The sequence below is a fragment of the Melanerpes formicivorus genome, unplaced genomic scaffold (assembly GCF_026170545.1).
Source record: "Melanerpes formicivorus ecotype bairdi unplaced genomic scaffold, bMelFor1.0.p_v2 SCAF_46, whole genome shotgun sequence".
Classification (NCBI taxonomy): domain Eukaryota; kingdom Metazoa; phylum Chordata; class Aves; order Piciformes; family Picidae; genus Melanerpes; species Melanerpes formicivorus.
Genome location: NW_027142398.1, coordinates 2,910,678 through 2,928,493, shown reverse-complemented (window position 1 = coordinate 2,928,493; position 17,816 = coordinate 2,910,678). Strand labels below are relative to the sequence as shown.

The window sequence follows — 17,816 nt, the reverse complement described above, 5'->3', positions numbered from 1 at the left end:
CGCCTCCCCCCCCCCCCCCGGTGTCGCCGCTGCGCAGGCGCCGGGCGGGCGGTTCGGAGCGGGGGGGTTGGGGGGAGGGGGGGGGGGGGGAACGTTCCCGTGGCAACGGCCGGGCCAGTGGCGGGCGGCCGCAGCCTGCCCGGAGCCCGCAGGCTGGTCACGGCAGCGCTGGACGGCGGAGAGCGGGCAGGCGGCGGCGGCGCGGGGCCCGGCGGGGGATGGGGGCCGCCTCCCCCCGGCACCATGCTGCTGGGCAGGAAACCCGAGGCGCCCCTCGGTGCAGGTGAGCAGGGCGGGCGGGCGGCGGCCGCGGGGCCCGCTCGGGAGGGTGGGAGCGGGAGCGGAGAGGGCCACCCGGGGCCTCTCGGATTGGGGGGGGTGGGGGGTCCTAGGGGTGGGGGGAAGAAGCGGGATGGCGGCCCCGGGGTGTGCCCGGGGCTGAGCGAGCAGGCAGCGGGGAGCTCGCTTCGGGCTGATGCCCGCTGGGGGCTTCTCCCCTGGGCGAAAAGCTGCGAGTCGCGGGCGCGGGGAACGATGCGATTTTAACTTGGGGAAAGAGTTATTTGCGGGGCGAAACCCCGTGCGGCTTCACAGCTCCCCTCCTCCCCTACCCCTCCCCTCCTCCTCTACCCCCTCCTCCTTCCCTACCCCCCCCTCCTCCTCCCCTTGCCCGTAAAGCTGCTGGCTGTAATTCCCAGATATCATTTTTAAGGGATAACCTACTTTAAGGGATAGTCCTATCAAGCGTTTAAGCGAATGCTCGATTTCTGGGGTCGTTCCCAGTTCGGGATTATCCTGCTTAAGGAAGGGGGAGGTAAAAACAAAAAGCCCACCCCGCGAGGAGCAGGGCTAGTTAATGTTTCTGGAGGTTATGTTTGCAGTGTGCAAAAGTTGAGTGGGAAAAGAAACCCCGAACGACAACAACAGCAAAAAAAAACCCCGAACCCAGAACCCAGGAGCTCTGAACAAAACAAAACCCTCGCGAATTAAAATGTCTCGAGAGCTTTAAGCTCAGTCGTGGCGTTAAAATCCGGTTGGAAAATCAAAGGTGGTTGAATAAGTGGCCGATAAGTGATGGTTTTCCAGGCTGCAAAGGTGCCAATCGAGACAACGTTTCAACGCTTGCCTTCACCAAAGGCAGCTGTTGTGACTAACTGGTTTGTGTCTGGGATGTTTCCAGGCAGGTTTGGAGATGGATTGTATGACTCCTATATGAGGATAGATCAGATTAGGTACCAAGAGACTGCAAATGAAGAGCACAGCCCCTTGGGACTTCCTGCCCTTGGAAGAGCTAATGTGAGTATTTGGATCCGGGTCCTTCAGGCTGGGTGGTGTGACAGCACGATCTGGGAGTTGGATGGCTTCCCCAGGGAGAGTACATTAGCAGATTGGGATGTTGCAGCTTTGTGGTGGCTTATTAACATCTCTGCTCTCGACCAAGCAGAGACACGATGTGGTGTTCAGGGCAGAACTTGCTTGGCAGCCTCAGGAGCCCTTTCTTGCTCTCCTCTCCTCATGTTTTGATCAGCAAAAGTTGTTTTACAGGAGAGCTGAAGTGTTGTACTGTGTGTGTGTCTCCATCCACACAGGCTTTGCTTTACCTCTTTGCATGTTTCCATTTTAGTTTCCCCTCCTGAAAATTCCAAGAGGAAAAAAGGACTGAGGAAGAGCAGAAGGAGCAGTGTGGGTTGGCATTGCTGCCAAACAAATGTCTCTCTCTTCTGCAAACTTGGGCATTGTCTGCCACTTTGTTTGCTGAGCAAAAGAGCTCTTTGGGGGCTGAAGGTGTTAAGGTGCTAAGGTGCTTCTTCCTAGGTCTTTTCCAACCTGGTTTCTTCTTTCCTGCCCTTCTTCTTTGCTTCCTTTCCTGCCCTTCTTCTTTGCTTCCTTTCCTGCCCTTCTTCTTTGCTTCCTTTCCTGCCCTTCTTCTTTGCTTCCTTTCCTGCCCTTCTTCTTTGCTTCCTTCCTTTCCTGCCCTTCTTCTTTGCTTCCTTCCTTTCCTGCCCTTCTTCTTTGCTTCCTTCCTTTCCTGCCCTTCTTCTTTGCTTCCTTCCTTTCCTGCCCTTCTTCTTTGCTTCCTTTCCTGCCCTTCTTCTTTGCTTCCTTCCTTTCCTGCCCTTCTTCCCTCCCTTCCTTCCTTTCCTGCCCTTCTTCCCTCCCTTCCTTCCTTTCCTGCCCTTCTTCCCTCCCTTCCTTCCTTTCCTGCCCTTCTTCCCTCCCTTCCTTCCTTTCCTGCCCTTCTTCCCTCCCTTCCTTCCTTTCCTGCCCTTCTTCCCTCCCTTCCTTCCTTCCTTTCCTGCCCTTCTTCCCTCCCTTCCTTCCTTCCTTTCCTGCCCTTCTTCCCTCCCTTCCTTCCTTCCTTTCCTGCCCTTCTTCCCTCCCTTCCTTCCTTCCTTTCCTGCCCTTCTTCCCTCCCTTCCTTCCTTCCTTTCCTGCCCTTCTTCCCTCCCTTCCTTCCTTCCTTTCCTGCCCTTCTTCCCTCCCTTCCTTCCTTCCTTTCCTGCCCTTCTTCCCTCCCTTCCTTCCTTCCTTTCCTGCCCTTCTTCCCTCCCTTCCTTCCTTCCTTTCCTGCCCTTCTTCCCTCCCTTCCTTCCTTTCCTGCCCTTCTTCCCTTCCTTCCTTCCTTTCCTGCCCTTCTTCCCTCTCTGTTTGCTGTGTCTCCTCAGCAGATGTGGAGAATCATTCCTTAGACTGATTTCAGCAAGCAGTGGTGGTCATGTTTAGCTGCAGAGCGAGCTGACCTTGATATGGATTTGAATATGGTTTGGCTCTTGTTGAATTCTGGCAGAAGTGAAGGAGTTTTGAGTTCAAAACCTCAACCCACCCCTTCTAAAAAGTGCAAGCAGACACTTCACTGAGTAATGCAAGATGTGTTTGAAAATCATCACCTTCTGGGAGCTCATTGGAGAAGATAATTAGTGTGGTCTGTGCTGTTCAGTCAGAGACCTCAGTAGCATGGGGCTGTGCTTTCCCTTTGGGGCAATACTGAGGGAGGTGTGGGTGGTCCTGCTCTGGTAAGGGGGGGAGGGTTGGACTATAGATGATCTATTGAGGCCCCTTCCAGCCCCTGAAATTGTGTGATTCTGGAATGGGGAGATGTGGTTAGTAGAGGTTGAAGAGTTGGGGGTGGTTGGTTTGTGGTTTTTTCACTTCTCCACTGCAGTGTTTGGTACCCAGGCAGAAAGAATGGCTCCATCCAGTCCTAGTTGTGTTTTGCTTCACTGGTGTCTTCTTCACCTGCCTTTGGTCCACCAAGCCTGCTGACTTCTGAAGGCAAGGTTAAAGATCAGTTTTGCCATGGTGACACATCAAGCACTGCAACCCCAGTGGTGGCTTGCAAGCCAAGGGACTGAGGTGGAGCATGCAAGGATGAAAAGGATGCTCAGTTTAGTGGGAGAGTGTCTGGAGCTAAGGGACATTTGGCTTTCTCCTTGCAAGTGGGTTATTTGTAGTTCAGTGTAATGTTGAGGACTGAGGAGTTGTGCTGCCTGCAGCTGTCCCTCCTTTCCATCTCAGCTGTAAGGGGACATAAATATCTCTGCCTGGAGAGCAATTCAGATTAGATCAGCACTCAGAAAACAACTGCTGTGCTTCTGCAAAAGCCAGTTGTGTAGGAACTGGCTTAAGTGTCTCCCCCTCAGTGCCAGTGCAGTTTGGTGAGGATGTGAAATTCCACCACAGGCTGCCACTTGTGTCATCAGCCCCATCATTTCTTGGCTGCTAGGAGCACTTCTATCCCTAGCACAAAACCTTTTGCAGCCTGTGATTTGTGAAAGAAGGCTGTTGAAAGCAGGCTGATGTGACCCAGAAGCCATCTGGCTTCGTGTGTAGCTCCTTGGGAGCTCAGGGTGAAGCTTGGTCTCTGTTTGTGCCTCACCATCACCTTGGCAAAGGGTTTGGGGCAGTCCTCGAAGGACCGTGGTTTAGCCCTGCTTACAGAATGGCCCTGGGGCCAGCTCTGAGATCCAAGGAGCTGGTGCTGCAGCAAGGACTAGCTCCAGGAGAAATGAAACCATTAATTGCTTGTTTATTTAGGGCTTCCAAGGTAGAAAGTCTTGGCTAAACCCGAGGAGCAGGAGTGGATAGTGAATTCCTCCAGCTAGAGGGGGCTGCCCCAGAGACCCTTTTCTGCCATGGGCTGTGTGAGGGTGGCTGTTGGCACAGGGGCAGCTGTGCCTGCTCTGAAGCACGGTGATAAAAGCAGCACACAATAGGAAACCCAGGGAGGGAAAACACCCAAGTTTTGATTGCAGAGGGGGGAAGAGAAGAGTTGTGCTCCAGGACAGGCTTGTTTTGGTTTGCTTTTCTGCCCTCCCTCCCTCTCCTGCCCTCCCTGGATAGCTTCAGCAAACAAAGTGTGAACCTTGTGCCGTGCTTGTGTGCTCTGTTTGTTTGTGAGCTCCCCGGGGGAGCTGCTGGGCTCTCCTAGGCTGCTCTGAAAGTTTCTTGCTCTTATCTCCGAGGTTCAGCCAGGCTGGGAGTGAAAGGTGTTTACTCCGAGTTGTCAGGGTTGGGCTTGGGGCTTGGTTAAGGCTTTCTGCAGAGGCGTGGCCCTTACTCTGGGCTGCCTTTTGGGGTCGATAGGACCCAGAGGAGTGGAGCTCAGCAGGATGTATCTGCTGGCTCCTGTTCAGCCTTGATAAGGAGTGAGACTTCTGCAGGAAATGCCCTTTTTTTGGGGAGGGGGAAGGGGGGGCTTTTGGGCAAAAGCTAACATTTAGAGGGTGGAAGGGCTCTCCAGAGGGATCTTGACCAGCTGGACACATGGGCAGAGGCCAACAGGATGGCATTCAAGAAGTCCAAGTGCCAGGTGCTGCACTTCGGTCACAACACCCCCAGGCAGAGCTACAGGCTGGGGCTGGAGTGGCAGAGAGCTGCCAAACAGAAGGGGACCTGGGGATGCAGGTTGACAGCTGGCTGAACATGAGCCAGCAGTGTGCCCAGGTGGCCAAGAAGGCCAATGGCATCCTGGCCTGCATCAGGAGCAGTGTGGCCAGCAGGAGCAGGGAAGTCATCCTGCCCTGTGCTCAGCACTGGTTAGGCCACACCTTGAGTCCTGTGTCCAGTTCTGGGCTCAAGAAGGACATTGAGAGACTTGAAGGTGTCCAGAGAAGGGCAAGAAAGCTGGGGAGCGGTCTGGAGCACAGCCCTGGGAGGAGAGGCTGAGGGAGCTGGGGTTGCTTAGCCTGGAGAAGAGGAGGCTCAGGGGAGACCTTACTGTCTACAACTATCTGAAGGGAGGTTGTAGCCAGGTGGGTCTTGGTCTCTTCTCCCAGCAAGCATCACCAGAACAAGAGGACACAGTCTCAAGCTGTGCCAGGGGAGGTTCAGGCTGGAGGTGAGGAGAAAGTTCTTCCCAGAGAGAGTTGTTAGCCATTGGGATGTGCTGCCCAGGGAGGTGGTGGAGTCCCCATCCCTGGAGGTGTTGAAGAGGGGATTGGATGTGGCACTTGGAGCCATGGTTTGGTTGTCAGGAGGTGTTGGGTGGCAGCCTGGACTTGATGATCTCTGAGGCCTCTTCCAACCTTACTGACTCCATGATTTCCAGGCAGCACCAGCAAGCAGCCTCATTAACAGAGACTCAAGTAGTTGGTTTGGGGTGAGAATGTTTCCTTCCCTTACTTGCTGCCTCTGCTGGGATTGTAGCTAACTCAAAAGGAATTTGCTTTTCCTGCTGTGGGTCTGCAGGGTTATTTCTGTGTGTATACATGGGTTGGGTTGGGTTGGGGTTGGTTGTTTGGGGTTGGTTTTTCCCCCCTCCCCTGCCTCTTCTGGGTTGATTCCTGTGAAGTTATTTTGGGTTTCAGGGGTTGGGTTTGGGCATGTGCCTCAAAAGCTTTATTTTTAGATTAAAGGGTGAAATGGAAAACAGATGTTGCTTGCTCTGAAGTCGTGGCTTCTGCAGTGTGGCACAGGGTAAGGCAACACCTCCCTGCTGCCTGGCAGCCCGGAGCAGCTAGCAGGAAAGGGGAGCAACTGCTGGTGTAGTGAGAAACCGAACCCAGGGGGCTGGAGTGTTTACTGAAGGGCAGGACTGAGGAGCTGGGAAGGTTTGGGAGTGCTTTCCTCACCTTCCCCGCCTTCCTTTCAGATGTAAATGTTTGAGCAGATGGCAGGCACCGGCAGTGGTTACAGGCTACTGTCTGCTAAGCTGGACTGAGATCTTCCTGACTGTTCAGAGCTTCCAAGCCCCTCTGAGGTAGTTGTGCCTCTGTTGTGATTTCAGAGGGAGTTCACAGTATCACTAAGGTTGGAAGAGACCTCAAGGATCATCGAGTCCAGCCTGTCACTACAGACCTCATGACTAGACCATGGCCCCAAGTGCCACATCCAATCCCCTCCTGCACACCTCCAGGGATGGGGACTCCACCACCTGCCTGGGCAGCACATCCCAATGGTGAACGACTCTCTCAGTGAAGAACTTTCTCCTCACCTCGAGTCTAAACCTCCCCTGGCACAGCTTGAGACTGTGTCCTATTGTTCTGGTGCTGCTTGCCTGGGAGAAGAGACCAACCCCTTCCTGGGTACAACCTCCCTTCAGGTAGTTGTAGAGGGCAATGAGGTCACCCCTGAGCCTCCTCTTCTCCAGGCCAAGGCATTTTCCACTTCAGAGCAAACCCCATCCCTTTTCTTCCCCCTGGGCGTGGGTTCTCTTGTCTTGCACTCTCATCCTCTTGCTCCTCCTTCATCGTGGCTACACCACCTTGATGTGGGAGAGGGACTTGATGATCTTTGAGGTCTCTTCCAACCTTGGTGATACTTTGTGTGAGGGCCTGTGGTGATAGGACAAGGGGCAGTGGTCTGAAACTAGAGCAGGGGAGGTTTGGGTGAGATGCTAGGAAGCAGCTCTTTACTCTGAGGGTGGTGAGACACTGGGACAGGTTGTCCAGGGAGGTTGTGGACACCTCATTCCTGGAAGACTGGAGGAGGCTGTGAGGAGCTGGTGGCAGATGATGAATCAGATGATCTTTAAGGTGCTTTCCAACTCAAGCCATCCCATGTCCCCTGCTGTCACCTCTTTGTCATCCTTTGCCCTCCTTGCCTTTGCAGCGTCCCTGACCCCTTGCTGCTGTGCTGCATGTTTCAGACAGGTGCAGGCTGCATCTGTCCTGGGCTGTGTTTGCTGCACCCACGTTGAAAGCTAAACATAGCTGTTGCCCTGGCTGTTTGCTGACTGTGTGCATAGTGCTGGGGCTAGGTATTGTGTCCTTGTGTGAGAGCTTGGCTGCCTGGCCTTTCCCCTTTATGGGCTTCCAAGCACACTACATTGGGGTGCCAGGCCTTGCTTCAGTGCTCTGTGGCCCCTCCTTTCACCCTGCTTCTCACTGGCAGTCCCTTTAGCTCCAGCATCTTGTGTTGCTCCCAGCAGAAATGCGAAGCTCGGTGGTGTTGCTGGGGCTTGGGTTGTGTGGTGTTGGTTTTAGTCCAGGCCTGTGCTTTGAAAGATCAGCTGGAGCTTTTGGGTTTGGTTAATTGGTATTATTGGTTTTCCCACCTGTAGGTTTCTAGCAACAAGCTTGCAATGAAGGATCACCCCCTGGCTGGAAGCCAGGTCAAAGTGGAGCAGTTGTTTGAGGACTCTGGCAACAGGAGGAGCAGCACTCTCCAGCCTGCAGGAATTACTGCTTCAGAAAGAGCTCTTCCTTCCCTGGCCAAGGATAAGAATACAGAGAGCCTAAGCACTTGTAAAGGGGGGGGTGGCTCCTCCAGAGCACACAAAGCCATTTCCCAAGCTCCAGAGCAAGCTGTCAAGCAGTACAAGCACCAGTTGTCTGCTTATGAGCAGCAGGAGATCTTTAGCTTCTCGGAGATTTACTTTGTGGGGCCGGCCGCGAAGAAGAGGCAGGGAGTGATCGGGGGGCCCAACAACGGGGGCTACGACGACGACCAAGGCAGCTACATCCACGTGCCCCATGACCACCTTGCCTACAGGTATGAGGTGCTCAAAATCATTGGCAAGGGCAGCTTTGGGCAGGTTGCTAAAGTCTACGATCACAAACTCCACCAGCACCTGGCCTTGAAGATGGTTCGCAATGAGAAGCGATTCCACCGGCAGGCGGCCGAAGAGATCCGGATCCTGGAGCACCTGAAGAAGCAGGACAAGACAGGGAGCATGAATGTTATCCACATGCTGGAAAGCTTCACCTTCAGGAACCACATCTGTATGACCTTTGAACTCTTGAGCATGAACCTCTATGAGCTGATCAAAAGAAACAAGTTTCAGGGTTTCAGCATCCAGCTGGTCCGGAAGTTCGCTCACTCCATCCTGCAGTGCTTGGACGCCCTGTACAGGAACAAGATCATCCACTGTGACTTGAAACCGGAGAACATCCTCCTGAAGCAGCAGGGGAGGAGTGGAATCAAGGTGATAGATTTTGGGTCCAGCTGTTTTGAGCACCAGAGGGTCTACACCTACATTCAGTCTCGCTTCTATCGGGCGCCGGAGGTCATCCTGGGGAGCCGCTACGGGATGCCCATAGACATGTGGAGCTTTGGCTGCATCCTGGTGGAGCTGCTGACCGGGTACCCTCTGTTTCCTGGGGAGGACGAGGCAGACCAGCTGGCCTGCATGATGGAGCTTCTTGGCATGCCACCCCAAAAGCTGTTGGACCAGTCCAAGCGGGCCAAGAACTTCATCAACTCCAAGGGGCACCCTCGCTACTGCACGGCCACCACGCAGGCGGACGGCAGGGTGACCCTCACCGGCAGCCGCTCGCGCCGGGGCAAGGTGCGGGGCGCCCCGGGGAACAAGGACTGGGTGACGGCTCTGAAGGGCTGTGACGACCCTTTGTTCACAGAGTTCTTAAAGGAGTGTCTCAGCTGGGACCCTGCCACCCGCCTGACTCCCAGCCAAGCCTTGAGGCACCCGTGGATTTGCAGGCGGACTCCCAAGCCCCCCGGCGGCGCCGACAAGCCCTCCGCCAAACGCATCTCCGGCTACACCGGCTCCTTCCCGGGGCTGGGATCCAAGCTGCCCCCTGTGGTTGGGGTGGCCAACAAGCTGAGGGCAAACCTGGCCTCTGACTCCAACAGCAGCATCCCTCTCTGTACTGTGCTGCCCAAACTGGTCAGCTAGTGAAGGGCGCTGCACCTCCAGGGCGCGCAGCTGGGTCGTAACCGTGGAGCGCCGCGGAGAGGGGAGGCCAAAAGCTTTTAAGGGGTTGACTTTTTATGAGGGGGCTAAATGTTGACTATGGAAAGAGTTTGGTCACAAAGGTTCACCTTTCAAGGGCTAACTTGGAGCCAGCTGTCTCAGCCTGGGTGTGTGTGGTGCCTCACACCACTGAGGGAGGCTCGGCTCAGCGCCGGGGGGAGGCGGCAGGGTGGGCGATGTGCTGGTTCCTGCTGGTCTGGAAACCCAAAGTGGTCTCTGTCAGGGTGGTTTCACAGATCCCTTGGCCTGAGGCAGCAAGGAAATTGATTTTAACCTCCCTCCCCCCCTGCTGTTTTTCAGTTGCCTCCAACTGGACTCTTGGTTTTATTGTCCCTGGGGGGGAGAGCTTTCCCAACAGCACAAAGGGCTTCCTGGGGTGCTTTAGGAACCTGCAAGTGGCTCCCTCCTGCCTGAAGGCTTCTCTGTGCTGCTTTTTGGCCCCTTCACTGTCCTGACAGAGATGTTTTACAAGTACCCTGGGGTTGGAGGCACCAAAGGAATTTGGTGTGGGCATTTTATCAACCTGAGCAGCTGTTTTTAACCCTCCCCCCCACCTCCCCCCCCAAAGGAGCACAGAAATGCCTTGAAACCCAGAATGCAGCCAAATAAAACCTCTGAGCACTTGCTGGTGCCCCTAAAACCAACCTACAGAAAGCTGGGGAGAGAACTCAGGCTCAAGGCTTGGCCCATCACAAGCATGAAGCAGTTGGTGGAGAGCCTCATGAAGCAAGCTGATGGTTTCTTTGGAGCTCAGATTCTTCCAGGGGGGGTGGGGTGTGTGTGTTGGGGGGGGGGTGTGTGTGTTTGTTATTTTTGGTGGTGTTCCCCAAACAAAAGCTTTGGGCTCCCAAGAGTTGCTCTCTAGGTGGTGGTGAGATTCTGGTTCATAGGCATGAGTGAGATTCTGGCCAGGTGGAAAATCCTCTTCTGTGTGTAGAGAGAATCCCAGTGGGGAGCTCTTGACTGCAGAGCAGATGTGGCACCCCTGTCAGACAAGGCCAAGTGTTTAAGGCCCAGAGGTGCAGCTGGACCATGAGGAAGGGGAAACACAGACAGGTCAAAGTGTTTAAGGTCCAGGGGTGCAACTGGACCATGAGGAGGGGGAAACACAGACAGGTCAAAGTGTTTAAGGTCCAGGAGTGCAGCTGGAACATGAGGAGGGGGAAACACAGACAGGTCCAAGTGTTTAAGGTCCAGGGGTGCAACTGGACCATGAGGAGGGGGAGACACAGACAGGTCAAAGTGTTTAAGGTCCAGGGGTGCAGCTGGACCATGAGGAGGGGGAAACGCAGCCACACATCTGATCATGGGGTAGGGAAGATTGTGGAGGTGCAAGGATTGGTGGATCCAGAGCCAAACAGGCAGTGGGAAGATCTGCTTTGTTTCTTCTGGTGGCTCCTTCAGGTCCTGGGGAGAGCCATGCCTGTGTTTTCTCATTCTTGTAGGGTATGAGTCTGCACTTCCTGCTCCTTTCTCTTCCAAGAGCAGGAGAAGGTGGTGTGACCTGCAGTGACAGCAGCACAGCTCCTTCTGCTTGCTGCTTTTTGCAGCCACATGGCTCCAGTCCATGTACAGCAACATCTGATCTCTTGCCAGGGGCCTGAGCACCATTTCTCAAGACAATTGAAGAGCTTTTCTGACTGGGAGGGGTGTTCAGTGTAGTGAGTTCCCTCCCTTGCAGGCTGTGGCTGTGGAACACAAGGAGGCTTTCAGTGCCCAAACAAAGGAATTAGCAGGGTGAGTTTCAATCCAGGACCCTCCTCTGAAGGGGATGGGGCTGCTGGTTTCTCTGTGTGATTCCAGCCCTGCTGGGGGGAGGAAGTCAAAAGAGACAAGAGTCAGAGCTCCAAGCTTCCCAGGGGTGTTTGAAGCTGAGGTTCTCCTGCGTGGAGCTTTGCTGAGCTCTTTTGTTTTCCCAGTGTGAATTCGGTGAGCTTAGCAATGACATCAAAATAGCAGCCAGGCCTTTATCCCTGCAGCTCCAAGTCAGCCCAGCCTGTGTGGGATGAGCCTGGCTCCCTTCAGAGCAGCACGTGGCTGGAGGGGTTTGTTTGGCTGGGCTGAGGCAAGTTGCAGTTGAATGGAGAGTCAGGGAAGTGGATTTAAGGGGTGGGGGTGGGTGGGAAGTGGGAGAAGCTGGCATTGATTTGAGCAGAGGACAGCACTGCCTTTGAGCAGAGAGATGTGGCACGCTTCCAGAAGCCAAAAACATTCTCCTTCCTCCTTCCCCCTTTCCTTTTTTCCCCCCCTCCTCCTTCCCCTTTTCCTTTCCTTTTTTCCCCCCTCCTCCTTCCCCTTTTCCTTTCCTGTTTCCCCCTCCTCCTTCCCCTTTTCCTTTCCTTTTTTCCCCCTCCTCCTTCCCCCTTTTCCTTTCCTGTTTTCCCCTCCTCCTTCCCCCTTTTCCTTTCCTTTTTTCCCCCTCCTCCTTCCCCTTTTCCTTTCCTTTTTTCCCCCTCCTCCTTCCCCCTTTTCCTTTCCTGTTTTCCCCTCCTCCTTCCCCCTTTTCCTTTCCTTTTTTCCCCCTCCTCCTTCCCCCTTTTCCTTTCCTGTTTCCCCCTCCTCCTTCCCCCTTTTCCTTTCCTGTTTCCCCCCTCCTCCTTCCCCCTTTTCCTTTCCTTTTTTCCCCCTCCTCCTTCCCCCTTTTTCCTTTCCTGTTTCCCCCTCCTCCTTCCCCCTTTTTCCTTTCCTGTTTCCCCCCTCCTCCTTCCCCCCTTTCCCTTTTTTCCCCCTCCTCCTTCCCCCTTTCCCTTTTTTCCCCCTCCTCCTTCCCCCCTTTCCCTTTTTTCCCCCTCCTCCTTCCCCCTTTCCCTTTTTTCCCCCTCCTCCTTCCCCCTTTCCCTTTTTTCCCCCTCCTCCTTCCCCCTTTCCCTTTTTTCCCCCTCCTCCTTCCCCCTCTCCCTCTTGCTCTATGCATTTGTCTACCAAATCCCCCTGGTGAGTGAGGAGAAGGGAACACCTCAGGGGCAATGTCTTGTTAGGGAAGATGCATAGAAAAGCACTTTAGGAAGAGAGGCCAGCCAGTGGTGATGGTGTCTGGGGCCCCAGGGTGTGGTGGTGTGCTTGGAGCTGCACAAAGAAGTCTCAGGAACACAGAGCAGTGTCTTGGTTCTAAGCCATTCTCATCTACCCAAGGTAGGGAAATGATTCTCCTGTGGCTTCTGGGGAGTGGGTAGGGGCAGGCAGCTTCTCAGGTGGCTTCTGGTGGACAGAGAAATCAAATCTCATCTAAGGCTGGGGCTGTGAAGCTGCAGGTCAAGTCATGAGCTGGCCAGAAGGTTGCTTTTGATCCAGAGGAATGTGTTGAGCATGGCCTGGCCTGCACAAGGTCCCTGTTGGTGAGTTGTGACTCTTCAAGTGTGTTCTGAACTGCAATGCAGAGTCAGTTGTGCTGCTGATGTGAGGCTCTCACCTCCATGGCCCCACAGGTGAGAAGGGAAGGGGAGGGAAGCAGCCTCAGCAGGTTATTCTCCCCTATTGAAAATGATTTCTTCATGACCCAGGGAATGCAGCTGGGAATGTTTTGGTCTTGTTTGCAACTGCCAGGCCCCATTTTCCTTACAACCTCCTGGCTTTTAGGGAGTAGGGTGAGCCAGTGTTGCCAGCCTGGGAGAGCCCTCCAGCTGAGCTAAGAGGTCAGTGGCACAGAACCACAGAATGGTCTGGGTTGGAAGGGACTCCAAAGGTCATCCAGTCCAACCCCCTCTGCAGTGAGCAGGAGCATCCTCAACTAGCTCAGGCTGCCCTCCCAGAGGGAGCTGCAGAGTTGTCCCTGCAAGCACTTGGCTGGTTGAGGCCCCTGTGAGCTGCAGGAGCTGCCCACAGCCCTACCTGGAGGGCAGGACCCTGGGCTTGCTGTCACCTCTGGAGAAGGTCAGGCTCACTGTGGCTGGGTTTTCACCTCCAATTCTCACTGCTTTGCCAAGCTAACCACTGGGGAGGGCTGAGATGCCCCCAAGGCCATTGCTGAGAGTGCTGAGAGCAGTCCCACACTAACCTTGGCCACAGAGCTTAGCCAGGAGAGGCTTTTTTCTTGCCCTGGTGCCACTTTGCTGCGTGGGTTTGCCAAGCTGCCAGCACTTGCAAGGTTCCACTGGGGCTTCAGTCAGGTTCTTGTAGGAAGGGGAGCACAAAACAACTGCAAATGGCTTGAGTTTGCAGCACAGCAGCTGGGATGCTTGTGAAAGGCACCTGAATTTGTCTGGAAACGTTGCCTGGCCAGGCTGCCTCTGCTCTCTGGCACTCTTTGTGTTGTACACAGCCTCCCTTCGGCTCTGCTTTCAGCTGTGGGCTTCAGAAAGCTTTTAGATCAGTGACAAGGGCTGAGCATCACATCATCACCTTGCTCTTACACTGGGCTCCAAGCCTCTCCTGCCAGTCCCAGCTGCAGGGAGGAACTTGTCTTCCTCTGCTCATGATGAGACTCAGAGTTCCTCTTCCTCCCTGCCAAATGTGGTGCTACAGGCAGCCTGCCCTCAGCTCCCTGCGAGTTTGAGCTTCCTGAGGCCAGCTGCTCAATTTCAAGCTCCTTTCACAGCAGTCACCTCCTTCTAGAGGTCTTCTGCATGCCACAGAAACTCCTCACTAGAGGGTTTGGGGTTTTCTTCCCCCCTCCTTCCCATCCAGCTAGTTGTGAGCTGAGGATCCACAAGAGACTGACTGGAAAGCTTTAAGGTGACTGTTGTGGGGGGATGCCAGGTTGGGAAGGACCCCAAGGAGCACCTGGGCCAACCTTTCTAGGTGATGGTGGAGTTGAAATGAGCTGGCCCAGCAGCCTGTCAAGCTCACTGCCCAGTGTGGAGGACTCCACTGCTTCCCTTGGGAGATGATTCCAACCTCTGACTGCCCTCACGGGGAGGGCTGGAGTCCAACTGGCATCTCCCCAGGAGTGACTTGGCCCCATCACCCCTTGTCTTTTCCCTGTGAAGGTGACTGTTGTGGAAGGGTGAGTGTGGTGTTGACCCTGAAACCCTTAGACTCTGAGGAGGATTCTACCTTGAGACCTGCTGGGGCTTCCCTGCAGCTGAACACCTTCCCAGCATCCAGCCTGAGTCGAGGTCCTCTGCAACAGTCACTCTCTGTAAAACTACCTCCAAACTCAAGCCAGGGCTCCTTTCTCAAGGGATACTCACTGCAGAGTGCAGCTCTTCTCTCTTGGTTTTCTTTCTCCCCCTCCCCTTGTTCAATAGCTGCTTTGGCTGTGAAATGTTCACATGATGATCTCAGCAATGTCTTCCTAATCCTGGCCGGACAAGCGAAAGGCTGATTCTGCACCCAGAGACCTCTGCTGGAACCACTGCTGCAAATCCCCTGCCTGCCAAAGGTTAATGCTGCTGGGAGAAGTGGAGAGCCCAAATGATATGGAAAGCTCTGCAGCACCCAGCTGAGAGTCCAAGCAAGCTCTGCTGAGAGACTTTGCTGAAGGGATCTGAGAGCTTTGGGCTGCGCTGAGCGCTCGGAGCTTTCAGGATGGACTTTGTGCACTTGTGCCTGGAGCTCTTCACAGGCCCAACTTGATCAACTCCTCTTGCTGATCTGAGAAGAGTTTGGGGAACTGCTGGAGAGGGTCCAGAGGAGGCCCCCAAGATGCTCAGAGGGCTGCAGAACCTCCCCTATGGGGACAGGCTGGGAGAGTTGGGGCTGTTCAGCCTGGAGAAGAGAAGGCTCCAGGGAGACCTTAGAGCAGCCTGAAGGGAGCCACAGGAGAGCTGGGGAGGGACTTTGGACAAGGGCTGGGAGTGACAGGACAAGGGGCAATGGTTTTGAGATGGAAGAGGGGAGATTGAGGTGGAGATGAGGAAGAAATCCTCTCCAGTGAGGGTTAGGAGACACTGGAACAGGTTGCCCAGGGAAGCTGTGGCTGCCTCCTCCCTGGAGGTGTTCCAGGCCAGGTTGGATGAGACCTTGAGCAAGCTGGGCTGGTGAGAGGTGTCCCTGCCCATGGCAGAGGGGCTGGAACTGGCTGTCTTCAAGGTCCCTTCCAACCCATTCCATTCCATGACAACATCACCCTGCCCATCCAGCAGCCCCTTGTGTCTCCAGCACTGCCCTCAGCGGAGTCTGAGAACTTCCCCCCACGAGATGTCAACTCTCTGGGTCACCAGAACAGTCTTGAGGGTCACCAAGCATTGCCCTTTGCTCTCCCACCTTGGAGACCCTCAAAACCTTGCCTGGAGATGGTTCTGAGCAGTTGGTCCTAGGGGACTGCTGGAGCCCACCAGCTGGACCAGGTGACCCCCAGAGGTCCCTTCCAACCTCAACCATTCTGTGGGTGGGTGAAGGCTGTCCTGGGTGCCCTGACTTCAACCCAGGCACAGGCTGGGGGAGGTCAGTGAGGCTCTTGCTAGCAAATCCCTCTTCTTCCCTATGCCTGGGACTGTGCCTTATGATTTTTACCAGCCTGCTTGCATCTCTCTTGGTGCAACCAACTCACTCTCCAGGGCTCCTTGCAGGCTGCAGATGTCCACACTTCAGTGTCAGCCTTGAGGGAACTGGCAAGTGAGCCTTTTCTTGGTGTGCTAAATGTTGTGTTGAGGTGTCATGGGGGGGAGTGGGGGTGCAGATCTAAGGTGCATGTGGATCTAAGCCTGTGAAGGGACACCCTGGCAATCAGCCTCCCAGGATGTCTCTCGGTGTCCTGAGCAGAGCTTTCCCTCCAGCTGTATTTTGGGTTGTTTTTAACAGGAAATAAACACAGAGTTCTTCTTGGTTTTCTTTAGCAGCAGGCTCTGCAAGTTCCTGCAAGTCCTTAACCTGTTCCCAAAAGCCACTTTGAATCCTTTCCAGGTTGCTGCTGCTTCCCATCCTGCTGCCAGACCTCAAGGGAGACCTCCTTGCTCTTCGCAGCTACCTGGAAAAGGAGGAGGGAGGTGGGGGTTGGTCTCTTCTCCCCAGTGTGAGGTGATAGAAGGAGAGGAAATGGCCCTGAAATTGTGCCAGGGGAGGGTTGGGGATGAGGAACAATTCCTTTGCTGCAAGAGTGGTCAGGGACTGGCCCAGGCTGCCCAGGGAGGTGGTGGAGTCCCCAGCCCTGGGGGCGTTGGAGGCACTTGGGGACGTGGTTTGATGGCCACGGTGGTGTTGGGTTGATGGTTGGGTTGGAGGATCTCAGAGGGCTTCTCCAAGCAGGACAATGCCATGGTTCTTCCTAGCTAGAGAAGAGCAGAAGCTTCTCAGGCTGGCTGTGAGCAGGTGGTTGCAGTGTGGCTGTGCTGAGTGCTCTGCTCTGCCCAACCTTCTCCTTACCGCTGCTGGGATCAGAACCCAGCAAAGCTTTGCCCTGGCATCCTTCAGTTGTCACTTTCCAACTCAGCCCACCAGAGGTCTTTTTAAAGCCCAGAATCCTGCTTAGGCCTTGGCTGAGAGGAGCAAATCCCAGTAAGAGCCACTTAAGGAGGATTTGCTTTTATTAGAAACCTCTAAATGGGGAAGCTGCTGGACACGAGTGGCGAGTGGAATGGTTGGGAGGTGAAATCATGCTGCAGCAAACAAGGCCTCTGGCCAGGAGCTGGCTGATCAGACAGGACATGGCACATGCAGGAAGGCTGCAGGCAGCACTGAGCTGAGGGTTTGGTTTCTTAATCAGTGGTGTGACAGCTGAATGAGAGCTGTGGGGTGAGAGGAGGTTTGCCACCTGAAACCAGCACCGAAGCCTCTGCAGGTTCTCCAGCTTTGAATGCAGGTGAAAGGCAAAGGTTGGAGCTGAAGAGGGTCACAGCCTGAAAACAGGGACAAAACCTCTGCATGCAGGCCCTGGAGTGCTCCCTGCATGTCTTTGTTCCTGGTTTGTGTGGCTGTGTAGAGCCTGCAGGGATGGGACCTGCTCTGCCTGCCATGCTCACTGGTTTGCACAGAATGGTTTGGGCTGGAAGGGACCTCCAAAGGTCATCCAGCCCACCCCACCCTGCAGTCAGCAGGGACATCCTCCACTAGAGCAGGTTGCTCAGAGCCCTGTTGATCCTGACCATGGGAAGATAGCACCTGGAAGAGGTGAGGTTGCTGTGTGTCCACTGATGAGTCCCTGGAGGTGTTCAAGAAATGTGTGGACATGGCACTTGGGGACATGGTTTGGTGGCCATGGTGGTGTGGGGCTGATGGCTGGGGACATGGTTTGGTGGCCATGGTGGTGTTGGACTCAATGACCTCAGAGAGCTTTCCCAACTGAAACCATTCCATGAGGAGCCTGTCTGAGCTGCTGGGGTGAGCTGGGCAGCATCTCCTGCATGTGTGGCAAAGGATGGGCTGCATGGCAGGAGCTGCAGGCAGCCCTCAGGTGATCTGGGCAAGGGGATTGAGTCCATCAGCAGTAAATTTGCAGTTAACATCAAGCTGGGGGCAGGAGTTGATCTGTTAGAGGGCAGAAGGGCTCTGCAGAGGGACCTTGCCAGGCTGGGCAGATGGGCAGAGGCCAACAGGATGGCATTCAACAAGTCCAAGTGCCAGGGGCTGCACTTTGACCACAACAACCCCAGGCAGAGCTACAGACTGGGGGCAGAGTGGCTGAGAGCAGCCAGGCAGAGAGGGACCTGGGGGTAGTGGTTGACAGCAGCTGAACATGAGCCTGCAGTGTGCCCAGGTGGCCAAGAAGGCCAAGGGCATCCTGGCCTGCAGCAGGAACAGTGTGGCCAGCAGGAGCAGGGAGGTCATTGTGCCCTGTGCTCAGCAC

General features: G+C 54.9%; 1 protein-coding gene across 2 annotated transcripts; it reads left to right on the top strand.

Annotated features, from left to right (window-relative positions):
* Window positions 1–98: 98 nt before the first annotated feature.
* Window positions 99–9,794, top strand: DYRK3 (dual specificity tyrosine phosphorylation regulated kinase 3). 2 transcript variants are annotated; one of them, XM_068159632.1, is made up of 3 exons: window positions 99–283; window positions 1,185–1,296; window positions 7,502–9,794. In XM_068159632.1, exons 1-3 carry the CDS (start codon window positions 219–221, stop codon window positions 9,074–9,076), a joined length of 1,752 nt encoding a protein of 583 aa, XP_068015733.1. In that variant the 5' UTR covers window positions 99–218; the 3' UTR covers window positions 9,077–9,794. The 2 variants fall into 2 exon arrangements, with proteins under 2 accessions (XP_068015733.1, XP_068015732.1); XM_068159631.1 differs by having other exon boundaries at window positions 1,181–1,296.
* Window positions 9,795–17,816: the final 8,022 nt, after the last annotated feature.

Bases quoted from the DNA above. Each gene is read 5' to 3' on its own strand.
- DYRK3 (XM_068159632.1), top strand. From the start codon at position 219: ATGGGGGCCGCCTCCCCCCGGCACCATGCTGCTGGGCAGGAAACCCGA. The intron at 284-1,184 runs GTGAGCAGGGCG...GTTTCCAGGCAG, and splicing joins CGAGGCGCCCCTCGGTGCAG to GTTTGGAGATGGATTGTATG. The intron at 1,297-7,501 runs GTGAGTATTTGG...TCCCACCTGTAG, and splicing joins CTGCCCTTGGAAGAGCTAAT to GTTTCTAGCAACAAGCTTGC.